The 21,875-nt window shown below is 38.1% G+C and overlaps 1 protein-coding gene across 1 annotated transcript in view; it reads right to left on the reverse strand.

Annotated features, from left to right (window-relative positions):
* DGKQ (diacylglycerol kinase theta) overlaps nucleotides 1-21,875 on the reverse strand; it is a 98,669-nt gene that overhangs the window by 56,483 nt on the left and 20,311 nt on the right. The window contains exon 2 of the mRNA XM_060763721.2: nucleotides 20,898-20,977. Coding sequence (XP_060619704.2) covers nucleotides 20,898-20,977 — 80 coding nt within the window. The remainder of the gene's footprint in view (nucleotides 1-20,897; nucleotides 20,978-21,875) is intronic.

The following is a 21,875-nucleotide window of genomic DNA, read 5'->3' on the forward strand; positions in this document are numbered from 1 at the left end:
ACACAGAAGCCAATTGAGATAATTTGAGGATCAAAACTAGTTGTTGTTTATTTTCAGAAGAGGGGTGCTTAAAGGTCTCCTGAGAGACTTCTGCAATCCCCAAGCCTCCAACAGTTGCCCACTTCTGCTCTAGGTCCACAGATTCTCACCCCTACAAATACAGGTCTTTCATTCTCAGCTTCTAAGCAAAAAGAAGATGGAAGATGCCTTACACTGAGTCTGGCCATCTTGCAGGGTTATTATTCAGCTTATTCTTATTGACATTTAATGTTGTTAATGTTTATAAAACAACTGAAACTTTAAAAAATTCTGTGTGACAATTCATGCTCATAAAATCACTGCTCAATGTAAAAGGGGGGGGATTACTAAGGCTGCTGTGAGAATATATGCAATGCACTCCAAACACCCAGAAACACATGTCCATATAAATGATCTTCTGAACCTACTATACCCATAGGTTCATGATCCACAGATGCATCCTACCACAAAGCAATGCTGCTGCTACATGCTGTATCACCAGAGAAGCTATAATCAGTGATCAAAAAACCACTTCCAATTACAGAATACTAAACATCTTCTACAGTTACATGGTCAGCAGCAGCGCTCCTGGCTGATTGCTTGCCAAAGCTGCTCAAAGGTGGAAGCAGGTGACTGGTAGGCTCCATGCTGCTCTAACCCATTTTAAACAAGGACTTGAATTCTTGTGTTCTTGGATATCCATGGTGGGTATGTGTTCCTGGAACCATTTCACCATGGATACGGAGGGCCCACTGTATAGACAACAGTCTTAACCAGAACTTTCTAAAATGAGATTGCCACCCACAGATATCATATGTGGGTACACCATAATCCACAAGTATCAAATGCAAGACTTATGTCCTGAATTCAGCCCGTCACGTCATTTTATGTGGCCCGCAATGCCAGGGCAGCATTGCTACATTTATATAGTCTTATAATTACAAACACCTTTTTGAAGGCAACCATGAGGCTGATGTAGCCTTTGGTGAAAATGAATCTGACACTCTGGCCATAGGAAATTCACAAATATGAAGTGATGACTTTATGAGTATTAGTAAATGTATATTTGAATGAAGGAAAAATTATTTGTTACATCCTTCCTTTTCTCCAAGCAACTCATGGTAGCATGAATGGTTTCACCATATACATTTTTATTCTTGATATCCCTTGTGAGTAGGAGGATCTGAAAGAGAAAGTGACTAGCCAAAGATCACCCAAGGAGTTCAGTTTCCTTTTAAAGGATATGATTGATCTAGCACATATTAAAAGGTAAAGGTTTCGCCTTAACATTAAGTCCAGTCATGTCCAATTCTGAGGGGTGGTGCTCATCTCTATTTCTAAGTCAAAAAACCAGTTTTGTCCGTAGACATCTCCAAGGTCATGTGGCTGGCATGACAGCATGGAGTGCCATTACCTTCCTGCTGAAGTGGTACCTTTTGATCTACCCACATTTGCATGTTTTCAAATTACGAGGTTGGCAGAAGCTGGGGCTAACAGCGGGAACTCACCCCTGCTCCCCAGATTTGAACCGCCGACCTTTCAGTCAGCAAGTTTAGTGGTTTAACCCACTGCACCATCAGGGGCTCCTAAAGGATCAATTATCTAGCACAGATACTTGAAATGAAATTCAGCGTACACATTATTAAGATATGCAACTCTGAACCTCAGAAAGGCATCATATGCCTGCACACTACATCAACCAGACACAATTAACACTCTTTAAAAAAGATAAATTGTTGAAGAGAAAGAAAGAAACCCAGTGTTCCAATTTTAGACAGCATAATTCTACCATTAAAGATAAGGTTGGGCTACTGCCAACTACTTCTGACCTGGTAACCCAATCATAAAAACTTTCTTGCACAAGCCGTTGCAAAAGACACAATCTCCCTTCTTTAAGCTATCAAATGACGCAGTTTCTACTGAGTTATTTCATTTTCCTCAATTAAAAAAAATCATACAATTGTGTTGCTTCTCTTTCTTCCCCGTAAGTAAATGAAGAAAATGGGTTCCAAGACAACAGACGTAATAGCTTGTGAGCTTGTATATGTATATTTTCTACTTCAGAAATGGGGAGAGGAAGGTCTGCAGTTTTAATTACTCTATCAAGCAGCATCCTGTCCCTCTCACTCCTCCCTTCCCCACAGAAAATATTAAGGAAACACGGACGGCTCATACAATCTCATTGCATAACACCCTCAATTATTCCTATTCTTAATGAGCACCATGGGCATGTATCTACATTGATTCTTTGCAGTGATGGAACACATTGCCATGGCAAAGCTATATAGTGTTTGCTCCTCATTTATTATTGAAACCATTTTCTAGAATACTCTCGGTATATGAGCCCCTGAAATCAATCTGAAAAATATGCAATGCTTTTAAAGTTACCCAAGAGCCCTTATTACATCAAATATATACATATGGAACAGTCAATACTGGGGTTTTACCTCCCCCCCCCCCCCAAAAAAAAAGGTCATTAACAATCGGTTTACTTCCAACCACAGCAACTATTACTGTTTCCTCCTCTTTCCCTTCTTCCTCTTTTCTTTTTTTACAACCTTCACTCCAGCTTTGAGGTCTGGAGATCAAGCAATAAAATCATATTATGAGTTTTTAATGTCCTGTTATGGTTTTTAGGAGCACATGCAAGGGCTTGTTCTGCTATAAAGCTAAACCATCATTATTATAATAATGAGCCTAGGCAAGCCTTGGGCCAAACACTCTCCCTATTTTCTCTATACTACAGTATTGAGAATACTTAAAAGAATCAGGATTTGTTGCATTATTCTAGTTAGTTATTCTTAATCCAACTTCAGATGACGCTCTACAAACTTGAACTTTCTTCCTATCAAAGCTTAGAATGAAGATATAAAATAGGAAACACATTATTTTAGTCATTATTTATGTTTTTATATCATATTAATAAAATGATATTTTATTGGAGGAATAAAATATTGGAGGAAAGTTCTGAGAGTGCCTTGGACTGCGAGAAGATCCAACCAGTCCATCCTCCAGGAAATAAAGCCCGACTGCTCATTGGAAGGAAGGATACGAGAGGCAAAGTTGAAGTACTTTGGCCACATCATGAGGAGACAGCAAAGCCTGGAGAAGACAATTATGCCAGGGAAAGTGGAGGGTAAAAGGAAGAGGAGCCGACCAAGGGCAAGATGGATGGATGGCATCCTTGAAGTGACTGGACCGACCTTGAAGGAGCTGCGGGTGGTGACAGTCAACAGGGAGCTCTGGCGTGGGCTGATCCATGAGGTCACGAAGAGTCGGAGACGACTGAACGAATGAACAACAACAAACAGCACATTAACCATGTGCTATTCATTCATCCAGAGCTCCTGGTGGTGCAATGGGTCAAACCACTGAGCTCCTGAACTTGCTGACTAAAAGGACAGTGGTTCAAATCTAGGGAGCGGGGTGAGCTCACCTATTAGCCCCAGCTTCTGCCAACCTAGCAGTTTGAAAACACACAAATGTGAGATCAGTATGTACCCCATCCAGTGGGAATGTAAAGGTGCTCCATGCAGTCATGCTGGTCACATGACCTTGGAGGTGTCTACAGACAACGGCAGCTCCTCAGCTTAGAAATGGAGATGAGTACCAACTCCGAGAGTCGGACATGACTGGACTTAACGTCAGGGGAAAACCTTTACCTACTAACCTATTCACTCATCCATTGTTAGTTGTTTTTGGTCTCTTCCTCCCCAAAATGTTTTACTATTTTATTATCAAACATGCCTCCAAGATGAGTTTTAAAAACATTTGAGAAGTAACACCAATTATTCTCCCAAAGCCCTAGTTAAAGTATTCACTGCACCCAACTTTAACACTTTGGTGTTAGTGATATAAACGGAGATGGCGGTTGACATCACTGCTTTCTCATTACTGCAAAAACTAACGCATTGCTTAACACTCGTTATCAGTAGAGTTCTGAGTTCCGGTTTCTACTGACCATAATTTTGGGTTCAACTTCATATGACATGAGTTCCTACTACTATGAATAATAAAGAAGTGTAATCTTCTGACATCTTCACAGAGTAAAGTGATTAGTGTGTGTATAGTGAGGGGTTGCTATAGCTTAAACTCCTAACACCTTAACATGATTTAGAACTGCGTGTAAATGGGCTCTTAAATGGGGTGAGAGTTACTCCTGCAAATGATTGAATGAGGGAAATACAACAGGGAGCTGCAACACTAAAGTTATTTTTAATAACAAAGTAAAACAGAGAAACACTGGCAATACAGGCCTTAAAAACAACATTGAATGGAACTTGCTTTTTTTAAAAAAAAAAATGAACAGAAACAAAATAAATAGCTTACTTCTAAAGAATGAAGCATTAATAGCTATTTGTAGCACAAGGATGCCTATTCTATTTCTAGCTATCTTCAGCAGTTATGCTTCCTGTTTCAGTTTGGTAGGGGTTTCCCTTTGCCGTGCAAGTTTTCGTTACATTGACAGACTTTGAACAATGACACGCAAGATTGCAAACTGAAAACAATATACCTTGTCAAAGACTGATGAAAAGTATTTACCATGACAAAAAAGCCAAATAAGAAACAGAATAATTTATCCTGAAAAGCCTTGTCTGAAGCATGACCTGCCATACATAATGTTTTAAGTTGAGACAAATTTGACCAAAAAAATCCACCCTAAAAATTAGGGTTGGCTTAGTTATGGATCAATATAACCTGGGTGGTAAATAGGCTGCAGCTATTTGGTCTGTTGGAAACTAAGCAAGTGGGGTTTATATATCTGTGGAATGTCCAGGGTGGGAGAAATAATTCTTATCTGTTTGAGGCAAGAGTGAATGTTGCAATTTGCCACCTTGATTAGCATTGGATAGCTTTGCAGCTTCAAGGCCTGGCTGCTTCCTGCCTGGGGGAATCCTTTATTGGGAGGTGTTAGCTGTCCCTGATTGTTTCCTGTCCAGAATTCTCCTGTTTTCTGAGTGTTGTTCTTTACTTACTGTCCTGACATTAGTTTTTTTTTAAAACTGGTAGCCAGATTTTGTTCATTTTCATGGTTTTCTTCTTTCTGTTGAAATTGTCCACATGCTTGTGGATTTTGTTGGCTTCTCCTTGAAATCTGACATGGTGGTTGTTGGAGTGGTCCAGCATTTCTGTGTTCTCAAACAATATGCTGTGTCCAGGTTGGTTCATCAGGTGCTCTGCTATGGCTGACTTCTCTGGTTGAATTAGTCTGCAGTGTCTTTCATGTTCCTTGATTCGTGTTTGGGCAATGCTGTGTTTGGCGGTCCCTATGTAGACTTGTCCACAGTTGCATGGTATACAGTAGACTCCTGCAGAGGTGAGAGGATCCCTCTTGTCCTTTGCTGAACATTGCACTTTTTGTAAACATTTCTTGACCTTTTGAAGGCATGGAAAAGTTTTTAATGTTTTTTTCCCAAGACAAAAACAAGACTTTCTCATTTCAAAGGCTATTAAAACTACAACAAATACAGACTAAACATCACGGATACAATATGCATTATATGTAACTAGGGCGGCATAAAACTATCATCTCTGAGTTTTTGTTTGTTTAAAAAAATAATTACAAATGACACTACAAGGTCCTGAAGGGTAAAAAAAAAAAAACACCTAAATTATAAGAGATAATTCTGGTCTTGTCGTTTTGAGTTGCAACTAAAAGAATCCCAATAAAAACAGAAGAAACTATCAACATTAGTGAAACAGAGAAAATTATTTTGTCTCCAACAGTAATTCACAGCATCAAGCAGAACTGAGAAAGGGAAACTGAGGCCCCAGGAATACTAATGATCTGATATTGCATGTTTACATAAATGTTTTTCTATTACATCATTTTTAGAAATAATTTAAATACATGAACAGTTTCTCTTAGACATTTTGTTCATTCTAAAAGGAAATATTCCATGATCCACATTCTTTTTTTTTTTCTGGAGTAATAATAATTTTGGGGGGAAAATAAGCATGGGATATTTTCCCCAAAATTTCCTCCTCTTCCCCTCAGACTTTATATTTCTATAAAATATATTAATTGTCTTAGATGAAGACACTTAGCTGTAATGACAGGAAGGCTAACTTTTATTGAGTCATGCTAATGTTTACCATCTGTCTTGACAAATGTTTTTAAATATGTTTATTTATTTCTTATTGTAAATTTGCTTTTATAGATTATTGCTTTACATATGCATATTGTTTTGCATGGTCATTTATATAATGTTGTAGGCTGCTTTAGGTCACATTTAAGGAGAAAAGCAGGATATAAATAAAGATCTATCATCATCATTATCATCACTGAACAACCAACAGAGAGTCCATTAAATCATATTGGTAACAGTGAGGAAAGGCCTGGCTATACCCATGTCTCTTTAATTTCAGCCTTTGGAAACTGTTTGGAAACCTCAGTGACCATGGCTGGTTGTATGAAACACATAATTCCATTACTGAAACAACTTCAGTAATGGGAATTCAGTAGTAGGAATTCAGATTCAGCTCAAGGACTTATTATTGTAATGTTAAATGCAGGCAGTGGATTGTTGAAGAAGCTGATTTTGTATGTATATAATTAAATAAAACATATTAAGAAAATAATTTTTGAGAATTTGTTATTATCTCCCCTCCAAATTTGTATGCATGGGAAATGTTAAAGTAGCCATGGATGAGATACCAACCATCTCATTAGAATGAATCTTGCCTAACGATTACTAAATAGTGGGTTACACAAGCATAACTCAAAATGCTGGTTAGGACCTATACAGCTCTATACAACATAACCAGACCCATAGAGCCTACAGTAAGACCAAGCAACCATGAAACCTTTATCCACAGTATCATTTACCTGTGGCCAGAGGAAAAGGGTTTCTCTAGGAATTTTATATATCCTCCAGGAGACGCTATTATATGCTTCCCCCTAAAGTTACCATAGAGTTGCATTGAAAGGCCTAAAAAGTTCCCAGAAAGGAAATATAGCCAGCATTCCCATGGTATGCTGAGACCAGAAGTTTAATAATTCAATGGCACTTGGTTTTATCCAGTTTCATGTAAGCACAATTATTTGTTAAAAGTAGTAGCTTTGCACCGTTTCATCCTTTTTCTTATCCACTTCATACTCTTCTTGCGCAATCACCTCATTCTATAGCCACCTCTTCTTTGTAGGACAGGGTATATCCTAAAAGGCCAATTTGACTTTTCAGTTTGGTATCAGAGCAAAATGCCTTTCTCCAAAAGCTCCTTAGTGTCAATTGCTAGCTCATACTGGTAGCTTGACTTTGCATGATGGAAAGTGACAACTGGCTATAATATGGATTTTATTCAAAAATTCATTTTATGTAAATTCAGTTATAAGCCACAATTCATCTTTGTGAATCTAACCATATTTTGCTAATCTCTGCATAGTATTTAATTATGTGAAGCTTTACATTGTGTCAAGAGGGGGACTGTCCACACACAGTCTATTTCATCAACAGTCCTTCTCCAGAAATTTGCCAAAAGGAGGAATACAAAACAAGGAGCCTTCAAAGCTCAGCTCTATGTGTAGAACATAGATAAATAAATACGGGTAATACAAAGGACAACACCATAGTTCATGTGTACATAAAAATCAGTATCACCACAGCAGTTGAAGTCTGAAGTGGCCCACCACTAATTTCTACATTTGCCACAATACCTTTATTGCATCAAGCGCCCAAAGTCATACACTTTTATAAGAAAGCTCTGGAACAATTACGTAAGACTAGATGTCTTTGCAAGATACTACTCTATCAACTTCAGTTATATGGCAATTCCACTGGGAAATCTTGAGTGGAGAAAAAATGCACTAATAGCTATAGTCCTAGACAAATTGTGCGTCTTCAATCTAGTGAATTTTACAAACTCCGGTAGAGACTTGAGGCACTAAAGTTCATTGATAATTAAATTTACTATTACAAAAGATGTGTAGATTTCAAAAAACCTTTAACATGTGTGTTATTTAAAACAGGTGGGCATTGTATATTTATTTACTTGTTCATTTTTAAAGAAACAGATGGGGTTTATATGTCAGTTTTAGTTGGCAGTGATGAGACATGTGGGAATATTTTATGGGGTTTATATTGTATTTGATCTCTTTTTGTTTTTCTATTTTAATCTCTGTATTGTTGTTTTAATGTCTTGTGAAAATCTCATAAAAATTAAGTGAAAAAGAAAATATGTGGCAAGATATGAATTAATGGTCCCATCCAAGTTGATATAGCTGGAGGAATTTGGCCAAAAAGAACAGACAAAATTTACGAGATTTGGATGTGCAAAGCTGACAGAGACTTACTTAAGAAGATTCACAGCTGTAATTGCTGCATGTGATACTTTTATCAATTAATGAGCCAGGTATATAAAGAGTTATATAATCAAAAAGTACTGATTTTTTCATTCACTTCTGTGTCCCAAAAAAGGTACTTTGTTCCTTCATAGCTTTGAGCATCTTGAGTATACTAAATGGTAACACTACAAATTAAATCAATTTCAATACTGCTTTGTAACACAATTAAATGTACAAAGTCTTTGAAGATTTTTTGCAATAGATAAATAGGGAATTATGTGCAATGACCATTGGAATGGCCCAGACTATCACTTTGGATAGCATAGTTAACAGTGAAGACATTGTTTTATATGTTTAAATGTTTTGATGTATTTTATAATTCTATTTTAATGTTTATTTTAACTCTACATTGTTTGAAGTGTAAGCCGCCTTGAGTCCCCTCCAGGGTGGAGAAAGGCAGGGTAGAAATGTTGTGAATCAATAAAGGTGCCTGTGTGAATACTTCTGAAACACACTATATGCCACAAAGTGATGAACAAACTTTTGAGTTCTGCAAAACGGAAGAAGTAGGACTTCCCAAGAACTGTACATCCCCTTGGTTGAACAAAAATAGGTATGGTCAGTTTGACAATATAAGCATTTCAGAGAAAACTTTCTTAAGAATCATGGCCTTCAGCCAGCTCATAAGCAAGTCCAAGCAACCAAGATTAGTCACAGTAAGTAAACTCTGTAATTCAGTCTTTGAAAGTTGTGGACATAGAACTTATCTGACTCATGCCATCCTTCTGAGTTCATGAGCCTTAACTTGACCTTGAATTCTCAGTCCTGTTTTAAGTGTGACATTTTCAGCAAGACAGCTAGATTATCCAGTTTCACTGAAGATCAAACAAAAAATTCAGATGAAGCTCTTTGCCATATTTTCCACCCTCGCTGCATTTTTAAAAAAAATGCAATTTATTTCTTCCACAGTATTAGCTTGTTCTAAGCATCCAGCAGGGAAAAATCTTTAACACCCCTTCATATATTACAGCTTTCCATAAATAGACACTTTGTATAGTTAGCAAGGAGAATAGAGACAAAAATAAAAGCTTCCCATACATAGAATAAACTGTCATTAAGCCTTCTGTTGTGTGTTTTAAGCTAAGAGCCAAGTTGAATGTTTGCTTTCTGAAGCCAACACACAAAACAGACATCCCATCTGGCTGCTTTTGTACAGCTGAAGATTAACTCGCCAGCCCATCAGTCCATCTGCCATTAACAGCAGTAGTTGAATATTCCTTGACACCTGGTAATGTCAAAGTCCCCAAAGCCATGCACTCAACGGGAATGCTTATTTTCCAAAAGGGAAAGTGTCTCTGAGTTTTGGCAAGAAATCAAAAGCAATCCTTGAGGCAGCACCGAATGACAGGAAACCTAGCGCAAAGACAAGATTTCGGCTGGTTATAGTTTGACACAGAATGCTGAATTAAACCACACTAGGAACTTAACATGCAAGGATAACCCCTGATTGCAATCTGTTGAAACCTTAACTAGGATCGTAATTAATACGGTTGAATTAAATAATGGACATCATATTTGAACATGGCTTTCAAATGATCTCATGGATGACATACTGTACATTTGCAGACAGCTATTTGTGATTTTGATTTCAAATGAGAATTAGACAAAACCAATTTCACATCTTCTCTCCTGCAGCATGGAGCAACAGTTGTCAATATACTTTGACATAGAATCTCCCTCATTGAGGGTGAAATAGATTGCCATGTTATCTCCATTTTTGGATGTCTTTAACCAGAGGTTGGATGGGCAATTTTCAATATGCTTTAGTTGTGTATTGCTGTATGGCAGGATTAGATAAGATGGTTCTTGTGCTTGCTTCCACTTCTATGAATCTAGTCATATTAATTGCCACAAAGAAACTATTTCTTCTCCTATTCATTCTACACCCTAAATGTATAGTCAGGGATATAAATGCGCACCTCAAGCCCTAATCACTTTTATTCAAGAGTACTCTATATTTTCACTCCCTTTGGCATCATCTTAATGCCTTGTCTAAAATGTAATACTACTCAGATAAAAGTTTTACGTGCAGGAAATCCATAGCAGATTGCAATAAGAGGATCTTGATCATAGTGTCTGACTATTGTGAAATCTGTAGTTCAATGTACTATGTGTTCCTTACTGTGACTCAATCCAGAGTTGCTCTATTTCACTATGTGACATTTACGAAGTCTGGTGAAATGGAAATGTACTCCTAACTCCCCTGATGCTACTCCAGCCAAACAACTAATAAGGGTACTGTTAAACTGGCCAGTCTTAAGCATCTACAGAGAGCCAGCGAAACACAGTGGTTTAAGTGTTGGACCAGGACACTAGAACAGGGTCCAAATCCCACTTAGCCATGGAAACCCACTGCATGACCTTGAGAAAGTAATGTGATCTGTCTCAAAGAAAGATAAACCCTTCAAATCAAATTCTGCCAAGAAAACCCCTTGATAGGTTTGTCTTAGGGTCACTCTAACTCAGAAATTACTTCGAGGCATACAACAACAAGCATCGGCAACCCATAAATAGATCAGCAAATTAGAGCACCATCTTGGAATACCTTGTGACACTTTTTGATTTTGTACATTTTACTGTCTTTCAGAAGCATGGCTGTTGGGATTATAGAAAGCAGAAAAGGAAAATCACCCCTTATGAACAGCTAAATCTAAGTCTATGTGATCTGTCTCAGAGGAAGATAAACCCCTCAAACAAATTCTGCCAAGTAGTCACAAACTGAACCTAGGATACTGTTCTGGAGCTCAAACAAAACACATGCAGGGACCCCCAGAGTAGGGACTTTGGAGTTAGAAACATTTCATTATGAAGTCCAAATTTAATTTTTAATCATCAAAATATTTATATTCTGCCCTGTACAGTTACAGTACAAGGCAGCATACAATCAAGGCATTTTAAATGAACAACTAGAAGAACTTTTAAAATGTAAAATAGTAAGATGTAAATTAAACATTCTAAAAACATATCAAACAATTTTTCAGGTAAACACAATGTAAAACTGTGTACAGGTGACACATTTGGACAAAATTACTACACCCCCAAAATCTATATAAATAAAAATGTAATGTTTGTTTGTGGGATTAACATAACACAAAAACCACTGGGCGAATTGCCGCCAAATTGGCCACAAGAGAGCTACTAACCCAAGGAGTGACCATCACTCAAAAATGTTGGTTTTGTCATTTGGGAGTTGTAGTTGCTGGGATTAATAGTTCTCTTACAATCAAAGAGCATTCTGAATGCCACCAATGATGGAATTGACCCAAACTTGGCACACAGGATTCCCATGACTAACAAAAAACTAGAAGAGTTTGGTGGGCCTTGAGTTTGGGAGTTGTAGTTCACCTACATTTAAAGAATACTGTGGACTCAAACAATGAAGGATCTAGACCAAACTTGGTACAAATACTCCATATGACTAAATATGAACACAGATGGAGTTTGGGGGAAAGAGACCTTGATATTTGGGAGTTGTTGTTACTGGGATTTATAGTTCACCTACAATCAAAGAGCATTCTGAACCCCACCAAACTTTCCACTCAGAACCCCCATGACCAACAGAAAATACTGTGTTTTCTGATGGTCTTTGGCAATCCTTCTGACACCCCCTCATGACCGCCCTCCCCCCCAGGGATCCCAGCCCCCAGGCTGGCAAAAGCTGCCTTAAGGCCACCCAGTTCAACTCCCTTCACCAGGGGAAGAACACATAATCAAAGCCCTTCTGACAAAGAGCCATCCAGCCATAGATATGGATATATATATATGATTCACACACATATATGTATATGACAAATACAGTATCACAGATCTGAAAGGACAATTATATGTTGCACATTCCAGAGTAGGTAAACCAGACAATCGCTTCATCAACACTGACAAAACAACAACAAGAAATACTGTTTACCCGCAAATATAAAAAAATTACATATATTAGAAACCAAGACTTTCTCATTACTTTATTTTCCAGATCACCAGACTGGGCCACAGCAACGCATGGCAGGGGATGGCTAGTGTTTAATAAAAACCTCAAGCAGCCCTTTCAAACTGTCTAAACCCACTTGTAAATTGGGCCATTGGTAACCTATTTTGCACAATGGAATAATGTTGGAATTGGTTTGTTTTAATGTATAGGAATGTGTTAACAAGTTATGTCTATATTTTTAATGGCTACTCTGTACGTTTTGTGTTTGCTTTGTTGAAACCACCCTGAGTCCCCTAGGGGAGATAGAGAAGTATATAAATAAAGTTTTATTATTATGTTTTCACCAGGCACTGAAATCAATGTCAACATCAACTGGATCTCTGAGGAGAAAGAATCCCACAATTGAAGGATTCAGAGAAGGCCAATTTAGTAGACCCTCAATGTTTGGGCAAGCATACAAGGGAAAAGGTGTTCCCACATATCTTGAGGTCCTATAATATTTAAGGCTTTAAAGACCATCAACTAGCACCCCAAAATCAGATAAAAATCAGTATAATTCCTTTAAAACTTTGTCATATGGTTTCTACAAAGTGCTCTGTCATGGAACATTTTGATTTTGGTCAATGACCAGCATTAAAAGAACCAGGAAGACATGAGTAAAACATACATTTGGGCATTAAAATACAACTTTTAAAAAGTGAGTTTTAAAAAACAGTGCTACGTATAAGATTTAAAATGTCATTAAAACTTGTACATTTAAATAATACAAGGAACACGAGGGGGCACAAGAAGGGAGGGACACAGCTGGACACATTTCTAAGGACTAGGGAATGGAGCACTAACTATAACAGTGATTACAAATTTCCAATAAGTTAACATGCTAGCTCATGGTACTGGTCATTACCCAGCGAATTTTAAGTGCTGCCACACAGAACTTGTCAACTTTATATGCTGTAACGAAGTTGGTGTCCGAGAGCAGCATGGTGGTGTAAAATTGTCCTGAGCGTCCTGGGTGTTTGTAAAGCAATGGTGATATGAGACTATTATGAATGTCTCTGTAAAACAAATACTGGAGGCACATGTTCTGTTGTCTGTATGTGTCCAGAGCCACAGGTGCACAGACTCTCTGAGTAGGAGGCTGTCCGATATCGACCCTCAAGTACAACAGATGGGATGGCATGACATAGTGCCAGGGAAAAGGCTCTCTGTTTGTTGGGTACCTCTAGATTGGCTAAGTATGCAATAGGGGAGGGTGAGATATCTACTGGCTTCATTGCTGATAAAGGATGAGGCGCTAGCTAGAGCTGACTGACACTCTGTGTCTATTATACATTGTTTTATTAGAGCTTTGACTTGATCACATCCCATACTGAGTAGCAGCCCTGGAGTTCTGCAAGTATGAAGTGGCTCCCTTTTGTCTTGAAGTATTTTAGAATGGCTATACAGCTCCTTTGCGCAATCTCAGCCACATGGTCCCCATGACCTTTTCTACTGTTGGAAGAGTAGAGGACTACTCCCAGATATTTGAAACATGGGACCTGCTCAGTTTTATGTCCATCTACGCTCCAGGAGTGATTCTTTAGAATTTTGGCAAATACCATGATTTTGGTGTTTGGTAATTGATTTGTAGCTGGTCTGCATTGCAGTATTGTATTAATGCCCCATAGTTTAACTCAGGAAATGGAGTCAAAAGCTGCTTTAAAGTTTATGAAGGTGACATAGAGCAATGATGTGTTATGGGAAGAGTAATTTTCTGTTAGATGTTATAATACTAGACACTGGTCTATGGTGGATCAGCCTTCCCTAAAGCCAGCTTTCTCCTTGGCAAGTATGTTTTCCTGTTATAGCTAATCCTGAAGTTTCCATTATAGATGTCTTGCATATAATTTGCTAATTGTATTGAGGAGGCTAACTGGGCTATAATTTGCAGAGTCATCCATTTTCTTTTTATAAATGGGGACAATGATTTCAAGTCCTCAATTCTTGGGGATTTGGCCACATTTGTTGATCCATGTGAACAATGAGGCTAAGACAGGGGTCCAGAAATCCAAATTGTTCTTAATGACTTCTGATAGAATTAGATCTTCTCCTGGGGACTTTCCTGATCTTAATTGAGCATCCAGGTTCTTGATCTCTGTCGCCAGTGGCCACAATGGAAGATTTTCTATATCTGGGTTAGAGCGGTCACATCCAGCAGCGGTGTCCATATATAAATCCTGGAAATATGCCTCTCAGGTCCCTGCGGGGATGTGAGAGTTCACCATGGGTCAATCATAAGTTTGAACGCTTGATATAATATGCCGGAAGGTGGCTGAGTCTTTGGATCTGACTGCCTGAATAAGCTGTGCACAGTTGTTTTTCATGGTTTCCCTTTCCTTGCAAGCAAACAGTTGCTTATAGCATCTCTTCTGTTGGAAAAGCTCCTGTGCAGTTGTTGCTGTAATGTTGGATTTATAAGCCGATGCTCTTGTCAGAATTCTAGCCCTTGCACTTTGCATTAAGCTTTTTGAATAATTTTCAAGAACTGCCCCATATAGATAGCACTGCAGCCATCTAATTGGGGAAAAAAACAGTGCATGAAAGAATATAGCTAGAATATCTCTGACTAGGAAAGATTGTAGATACTGACCCAGCACTTCAAGCTGCAACATCCACCTCAGCCTTCAGTGACAAAGATCTGAGACTATGACCAAGTTATCAATCAGCTCCCACCTCAAGGGGAGTAGTATCACAATCGAGCAGAATGCTTAACCAATTCCTGGAACCACTGGAGCCTCTACTGGGATTCAGCCTCACTTTACTTGCTCTCATTCAACCCATTACAATGCCCAGGAAATGGTCCAGCACCTGCATAGTCCCAGTGGAGTCCAACCACTAGAAAGGCACACTAATGGCATTGTGTTCTAAGAATCTCAGCAACCTTACATAAATATTAGGCAGCAAGCAAGATAGATTCTAACTCTATGTCACTTCACAGCTTAATAGTGATGGAGCTAAAGAGGAGCCCCACAATCCCCAAATTATTAGAGGAACCACTGCAATGCAGTGCCTCCCATTCCAATTGACAAAGCTGGTCAAATAGGATATTGTGGTGAATAGTGTCAGCAGCTATTGTGAGATACAGGAGATTTAACAGGATAACACCACTCCCCATTTTTCACCTGGAGTGGGTCATTGGTCACTGTTTGTTATTACATTATGACTTGAAATTCGATTGAAATGGATTTGAATAATCTGTTTCCTCTAAGAAAATCTGAAATTGGCAAGTAATCATAATATCAACCACTTGAATGTTTAAGCCAACTATTTGGTCTCTTTCTTACCACCTATCTCTTAAGAACCATCATGGACATATTTAAGATCTGTTCCTTGAAAGCCAGATGCTTGAAATTGCCTGGGAGTGATTGTTCCACTTTAAATTCATTTTTAATAAATCTAATGGAGCAGAAGAAAGCTTCTGCTCTCCATCCATAAGGAGTGGTAGTCAACTGGGATCCAAGGCACTTTGCGTTCCCCTCCTCTGACCATCTTTTCCTTTTGTTCCAAATTTATCCACACTCTGTGCAATCAAAAAACAAAACAAAACTTGTCAAGTAGCTTCCCAAGCTATGCCTCACTGTTTCCCTACTACCTTGTTTGGTGAGCTGCAACCCTTTGCTTTTCTCTTTCTCTCTGTCCAACTCTGCTATTAAGAACAGCCTGAGAGTTAGCATTAATGGATTGGTAAACTAATCAAACCTTCATCTCTGTATAAACATTTAAGGGAAAATAAAGCTGTGTTATTGCTTCATAATCTTGTCAGTAAGATAATTTGCCTGCTTTGTTAAAGCAAAGCACACAGCCTGCTGTGCACAAACCACACCTTTTCAAAACAGCCTTATGTTCTCAAATTTCTTGGATATATATATGTGCATGTGAGTACACATATGTGTGTGACTAATGGCATGGAGAAACAATGAAGACACAACATTGGTTCCCTTGTGCAAGCAAGACATGCCTTGCTCATCCAGATACAGTCCCTTGCAATTTTCTTCTCCTCACTCCCTTCAGTGTTAAATCTAGTTAGCACTAATCATTATTAATATTAGACTTACTCTTAAACAGGGTGTGCAAACCACTTTGAACTCTGTATCCTATGCTGACACAAAGTAGTCTTGATAAAGATTAAGTCACCAATTAATTTGTAAAAGGGCAGGGAACAAACTGTGTGTGTGTGTGCGCGTGCACACACGTGTGTGCATATACATGCCTTCAGGTAGTCTGTCATGGCAATTCTCTGGACTTCATATGGTTTTCTTGGGTAAGGAATCAAAGGACTAAAAAAGAGGAGTTCCTAAGGCAGAGGTATAAAACCTGTGTCCGTTCAGGTGTTTTGGGTTTCAGCTCCCAGAATCCCTGCCCATTGCACAAGCTCACTAGACTTCTGGGAGTTGGAACCTGAAACACCCGGGGGGGCTACAAGTTTGACACCTCTGTCCTAAGAGTTAAATAGAATTTGGACAAAGAAAGATCAAGGCTTTAAAACACTCTGCACATAGTATGGCCCTCATACACTTTGTGGCAGCAATGATTTTTGAAAATATGTAGTGGGGGATCTGGTTTTATTTCTGCCATATCAGTTTAGTATTAAGGATGAATAGTCAGTATATTTCAAATCAAAGTGTTCTTGTGCTCACTCTATCTACATTAACTAACTATGCAACAGAACTGCTGTATGGCCTCTGTACTGAAGTAATACATGAATTCCTGATCTTCCCCATATACTCCATGTAAAGTGCTATCTATCCTCTGTCCTTCACTATCTCAATAGTTTGACCAGAAGTGCTCTATACTTAAACATCTGTGTTTTCCGCATTGCTAAAACACTAGCTTACCTTCTAAACATTTTTATCTGACTCAAACAGAACTCAAGGACCAGAAACAAATTTCACAATTTTCTTCATGCATTCTTTGTCTCTGGATCTATTCTCTGTATCGGACAAGGAGAAAGGCATCCCACGAGAACAGAGCAAAAATTTCAAACAAGAGGAATTTCTTAAGAAAATTATCTCTCTTACACACATACACACACACACAAACATACACCACCATTTGAAGATGAAGAATAGTTAAATGGACACTCCCACAACATCACAATACCTTTAAAATGGGATAGGCAAAGTGTGTGGGCCCCATGGGGTTACAAATGTGATTTTGGCAAATATTTGTTTCAAAAACGTTTTGCTCCAGATTGCCCCCCAATGCACTCCAGGGGGTGTACAGTGCATTTCTACCACATCTGGAGACTTCCCAAGGTCAAAAAACATGTTTGCAAAGATGTTCAAAAATATTTCACCCTGAAATGCTGAAAAATATCCAATGGGGATGGGATGCATTTCCACCACATTTTTCTGTAGGGCTCTTGGACGAATTTAAGCCCAGTTGAGGACTTTAAAAAACATGATAAAAATGGTTTCAGAGCTCCCAGAGGTGTTTGGGGGGTGTATACACCCACATATACAGTGGGAGCACACATGGCCCTCCAAGGTCTCCTAGATGACAAATGTGGTCTCCAAACTTTTCACTTGTCTATCCCTGCCTTATAACAATATTATACCTGGGGCACTGTGTGGATATTAAATGGCCGCTGCTAGGTGGCCATTACTATTGTTGCAGCTTCCAAGAGAAATATAGCTGGAGTGACAAGAGATCACATGTGACAGTGCTACTGATGAGCTTTGACCAAAAGTAACTGTTGGGGGTTTTTTTCTCCCCAAGAAGAATATTGTACAAAATGCTCAGATCTTTGGGGAACTATTCTTGCTTGACTACATCAGGACTGGAAAGAAAAGCCACCACATTTCTATTGAACTCAACTTCAGCAATGAATATCCAAGTCCTTTCAGATGAATTCCAATTTCTCCTACCATGGGAAAAAGGATACACTAGAACTTGAATCAATATAAGACAGTGTTCTAGGAGAATTGATTTTAAGCTCCTTTGTGATCAGATGACAAACTTAGCTATCTTCTAGGAATAGATTTAATGCGTCCAATTTGAAAAATATAAATCAAGCCACTGAAAGATCCATTTACCTTATGGAAGAATGAGGAAAATGCAAAAAGAGCCTCCAGTCATGGGCACCAATCCCATTGACATTTTATGTGTTTGTGTGCACACTTCAAAGTCGCCTGTTGTCTCATGGTGACCCCCAAGAATTTCATAGGGTTTTCTTAATCACTTGCCAGCTCCTTTGTTTTGAAATAAAACCTATAACACTTGGTATTCATTAGTGGTATTCATGTACTCACCAAGGTTGACCCCTGATTAGCTTACAAGACTACACAGGGTCTGGTGACTTTATAGTTATTTTATTTACGAATTTAGCACCAAAACATTGCAATGTATTGACCAAGACGGTTTTAAATGGTGTATTTTAATATTGTGATAAATGTTTTTAATGTTTATGTATGCTTATATGAATTTTTGTCCTGGCATTCAATATTTGAGTATATATGCTGTGCTCCACCCTGAGTCCCCTTCAGTGAGAAGAGCAAAATATAAATGTTTTAAATAAACAAACAAACAACTGTGGATCCTGGTGGGAGGAAGTCTGTGTTGGGTAATACAAAACATTGGATGAGCAAAGGCTGGATTCAGATCCAACACTGGGAGCAATAAATTGGAGGATTAAGCAAGAACTTCTCACCTCTAGTCATGTTGCTGGGTATAGTGCAATGACTTTTCACTGGAGCACTGGCTGGTGCAAATGTTATCATTTAGGGACAAAGTTAAAACCTCACTAACTATCCACACTTTGGGGTGGACACATATTGTTTTCACCCCACAGGGGACTCAGGGAGGAGTACAACATATATACGGCAAACATTCAATGCCGGAACATAAAACCATAAATATATACAACATTAAAATCGCTTATATTCACATTAAAATTGCTTTAAAACCATCTCAGGACATCATTTTGCCTCATTGCACTGCCCCAAAGGCTTGGTCCCACAGCCAGGTCTTCACCATCCTTCTGATGCACTTTGCCCCCCATATAAGTATCTCTAAAATGAGGTGTGACTTAGAATTGCAGGTGTTTTTTATACTGGTAATCCCCAAGTTACAAACATCTGACTTACAGATGACTCATAGGAACAACATGAAGGGAGAGAAATCTAACCCTAGAAAGGTAAACTTACTCTTGAAAGAGTTATCAAGGGGATAAGGGTCTCCACTGAAGCTTTATCACTAATCCTTGTTTCCACAACAAGCCAATTTTTTTTTCAAAATTCAATTTTCACAGGGACAGAAAGTGAAGTGAAATCTCCTGAACATGAGTACAGACAACAAAACAAACATCATGGGAGTGTTAAACCTTCCTTATACAATCTAAAGCATGTATGTATGTATGTATGTATGTACGTACGTATGTGTGTGAAAGTGTGACTGAAGTTACACTTCAAAAATGTACCTATTCTGACTTACATACAAATTCAACTTAAGAGCAAGCCTACATAACCTATTTTGTTTGTAACTTGGGGACTGCAGATAGATAGATAGATAGATAGATAGATAGATAGATAGGGAGTTTTTTTCTGTTGCTGGTACTGAAATTTGTGTGCATCATACAATTAATATAATTTTAGAAATAAAGAAATATACTACTTCATCATACTAGAGAATGAATCTACTTGTAAAATTCTGGGGTTTGTAGTTTAGTGAGGTTGTTAAAGGCTCCTCCCTAAACTACAAACTCCAGAACTTTGCAGGAGGCAGCAGCCTGATTTAAAGTGGATTCATTATCTAGTGTAGTAAATTATGACTCTCCATCTTTTCGTGTTTAAAACTAAAAATCTGTATTCACCAAGATCCGCACCTGCAGATACTTATAAAATCACAGGACTACAGAGAGCTACACCACATGAGATAGATAGTCTCATCTGCATTGTATTCATTGTGTACCGACAGGAAATTATCTACCAATATTTTCACATGAACAATAAAGGCACATTTATTTATGACAGATATTGAATAAACTTTTAAAAGTTTATTTTTAAAAGTCAAATCTTTAGTGATGGACCTATAACAGCCATATGCTGTTACAAATCATAAACTATTTAAGTCAAGTCAAATTTTATTTGCATCAAGGCAAATTCCACTATCATTACTGCAAATACAGTACAAATCAGAACACACACCCAGCATAAAAATGTTAGTAATACTACAATAATCTTATTTTCAAAATATAGTTCGGGTATTAAAACAGACATAAATAGTATAATCAAAGGGTTTTAACATGAAGATAATATCTTAATTCAGTTCAGCTAATCAGTATTTCAACACTGAATACATTCCAGCTGTTTGGGATTATGATACTTTTTTTTACTCATTCTTCTTGTAACTGATATTTGAATTAGTTAAAATTTCAAAATAAAATGTTAACACCCATGTTTAGGGCCAACAACGTCCTATTTTAAGTTTAAAGAAAAAAGTGAAAAGAGAAGGGAAGTCAAAGCTCTGCTTAATAAATACACATTTATTTATATATGTAAATATATAAAATATATTGTGTGTGTATATATTTACTTATTTATGGACTGAGCTAATCTTAAAGCATAGTTAACTTACCCTCACAAGACTTGGAGCAACACATGAACATGGTATCTTCACATGCTTCAGGCACTTCTCATGAGACATAAAGTTGCAAACTGTGGAAAATAAAGTATTGTGTAAATTTATCTTTTTATTCAGAAAATGTAATTCAAATGAAATCATATATACTGGATTTAATTATGTAATGAGTAACATTTATTTATTTATTTATTTATTTCCTGCATCCAGTGTAGTGGGGGTGGGAGATTGAAGAGGAGTTGTGATGGAGGTAGGGGAACTGAAAAAAACAAAATGGGAGACTTAAAAATAGATGAGAAAAATCAGAATGGCAAATTCATTTGCTGGAAACAGGGCACCTCACACCGCAGTCAAGTTAGTGAATCTGTCTCCCCTCCTTTGACACCTGGATGACAGGATGGCCATGGCAAGCCTGAGAGCTAGTGACAGTGGCCGCTGCATCCATAGTGGCAACAGATCTGGAGCAGCCCTACAGTGTCACTGGGAGCCTGGGAGCCAAAGGAAAGGAATGGTGCATGAGGAGAGAGTGGTTGAGGAAGGAGTGGCGGTGGTGGCTAATGCCGCAATAATGAATGAGATGTGAGGAAACCTAGGCAAAGGGGAAAGCAAGACTGACATTCCATTTTCTTACTCATGAATAAAATGCTTTGGGTGGCCTAGAAGTAAAGGCATAATGCACAAGAGAAGTTCCATGTGGGCAACACCATGAATCTCAGTGGATTGGGGGATTTTGAAGGTTGCAGCAGTGGCAATCATTTTGGTATAAACCCCCTACATACACTCTGCATGTCTCCTAGTGTCACTACTGCCCCCCAGGCATTCAGAAAGGGAAGAAAATATGTTGCAGGACATACAACACTTACACTGACCCATGTATATGTTGACCAAAGTTTTTGGGTTGACTTTTTGTTTAAAAAAATTCAACGTATACATGGTAATCTGTGTATTTAATTTGACATTTTATTGCTTCATTTT

Source organism: Anolis sagrei, chromosome 2, assembly GCF_037176765.1.
Source record: "Anolis sagrei isolate rAnoSag1 chromosome 2, rAnoSag1.mat, whole genome shotgun sequence".
Taxonomy (NCBI): Eukaryota; Metazoa; Chordata; class Lepidosauria; order Squamata; family Dactyloidae; genus Anolis; species Anolis sagrei.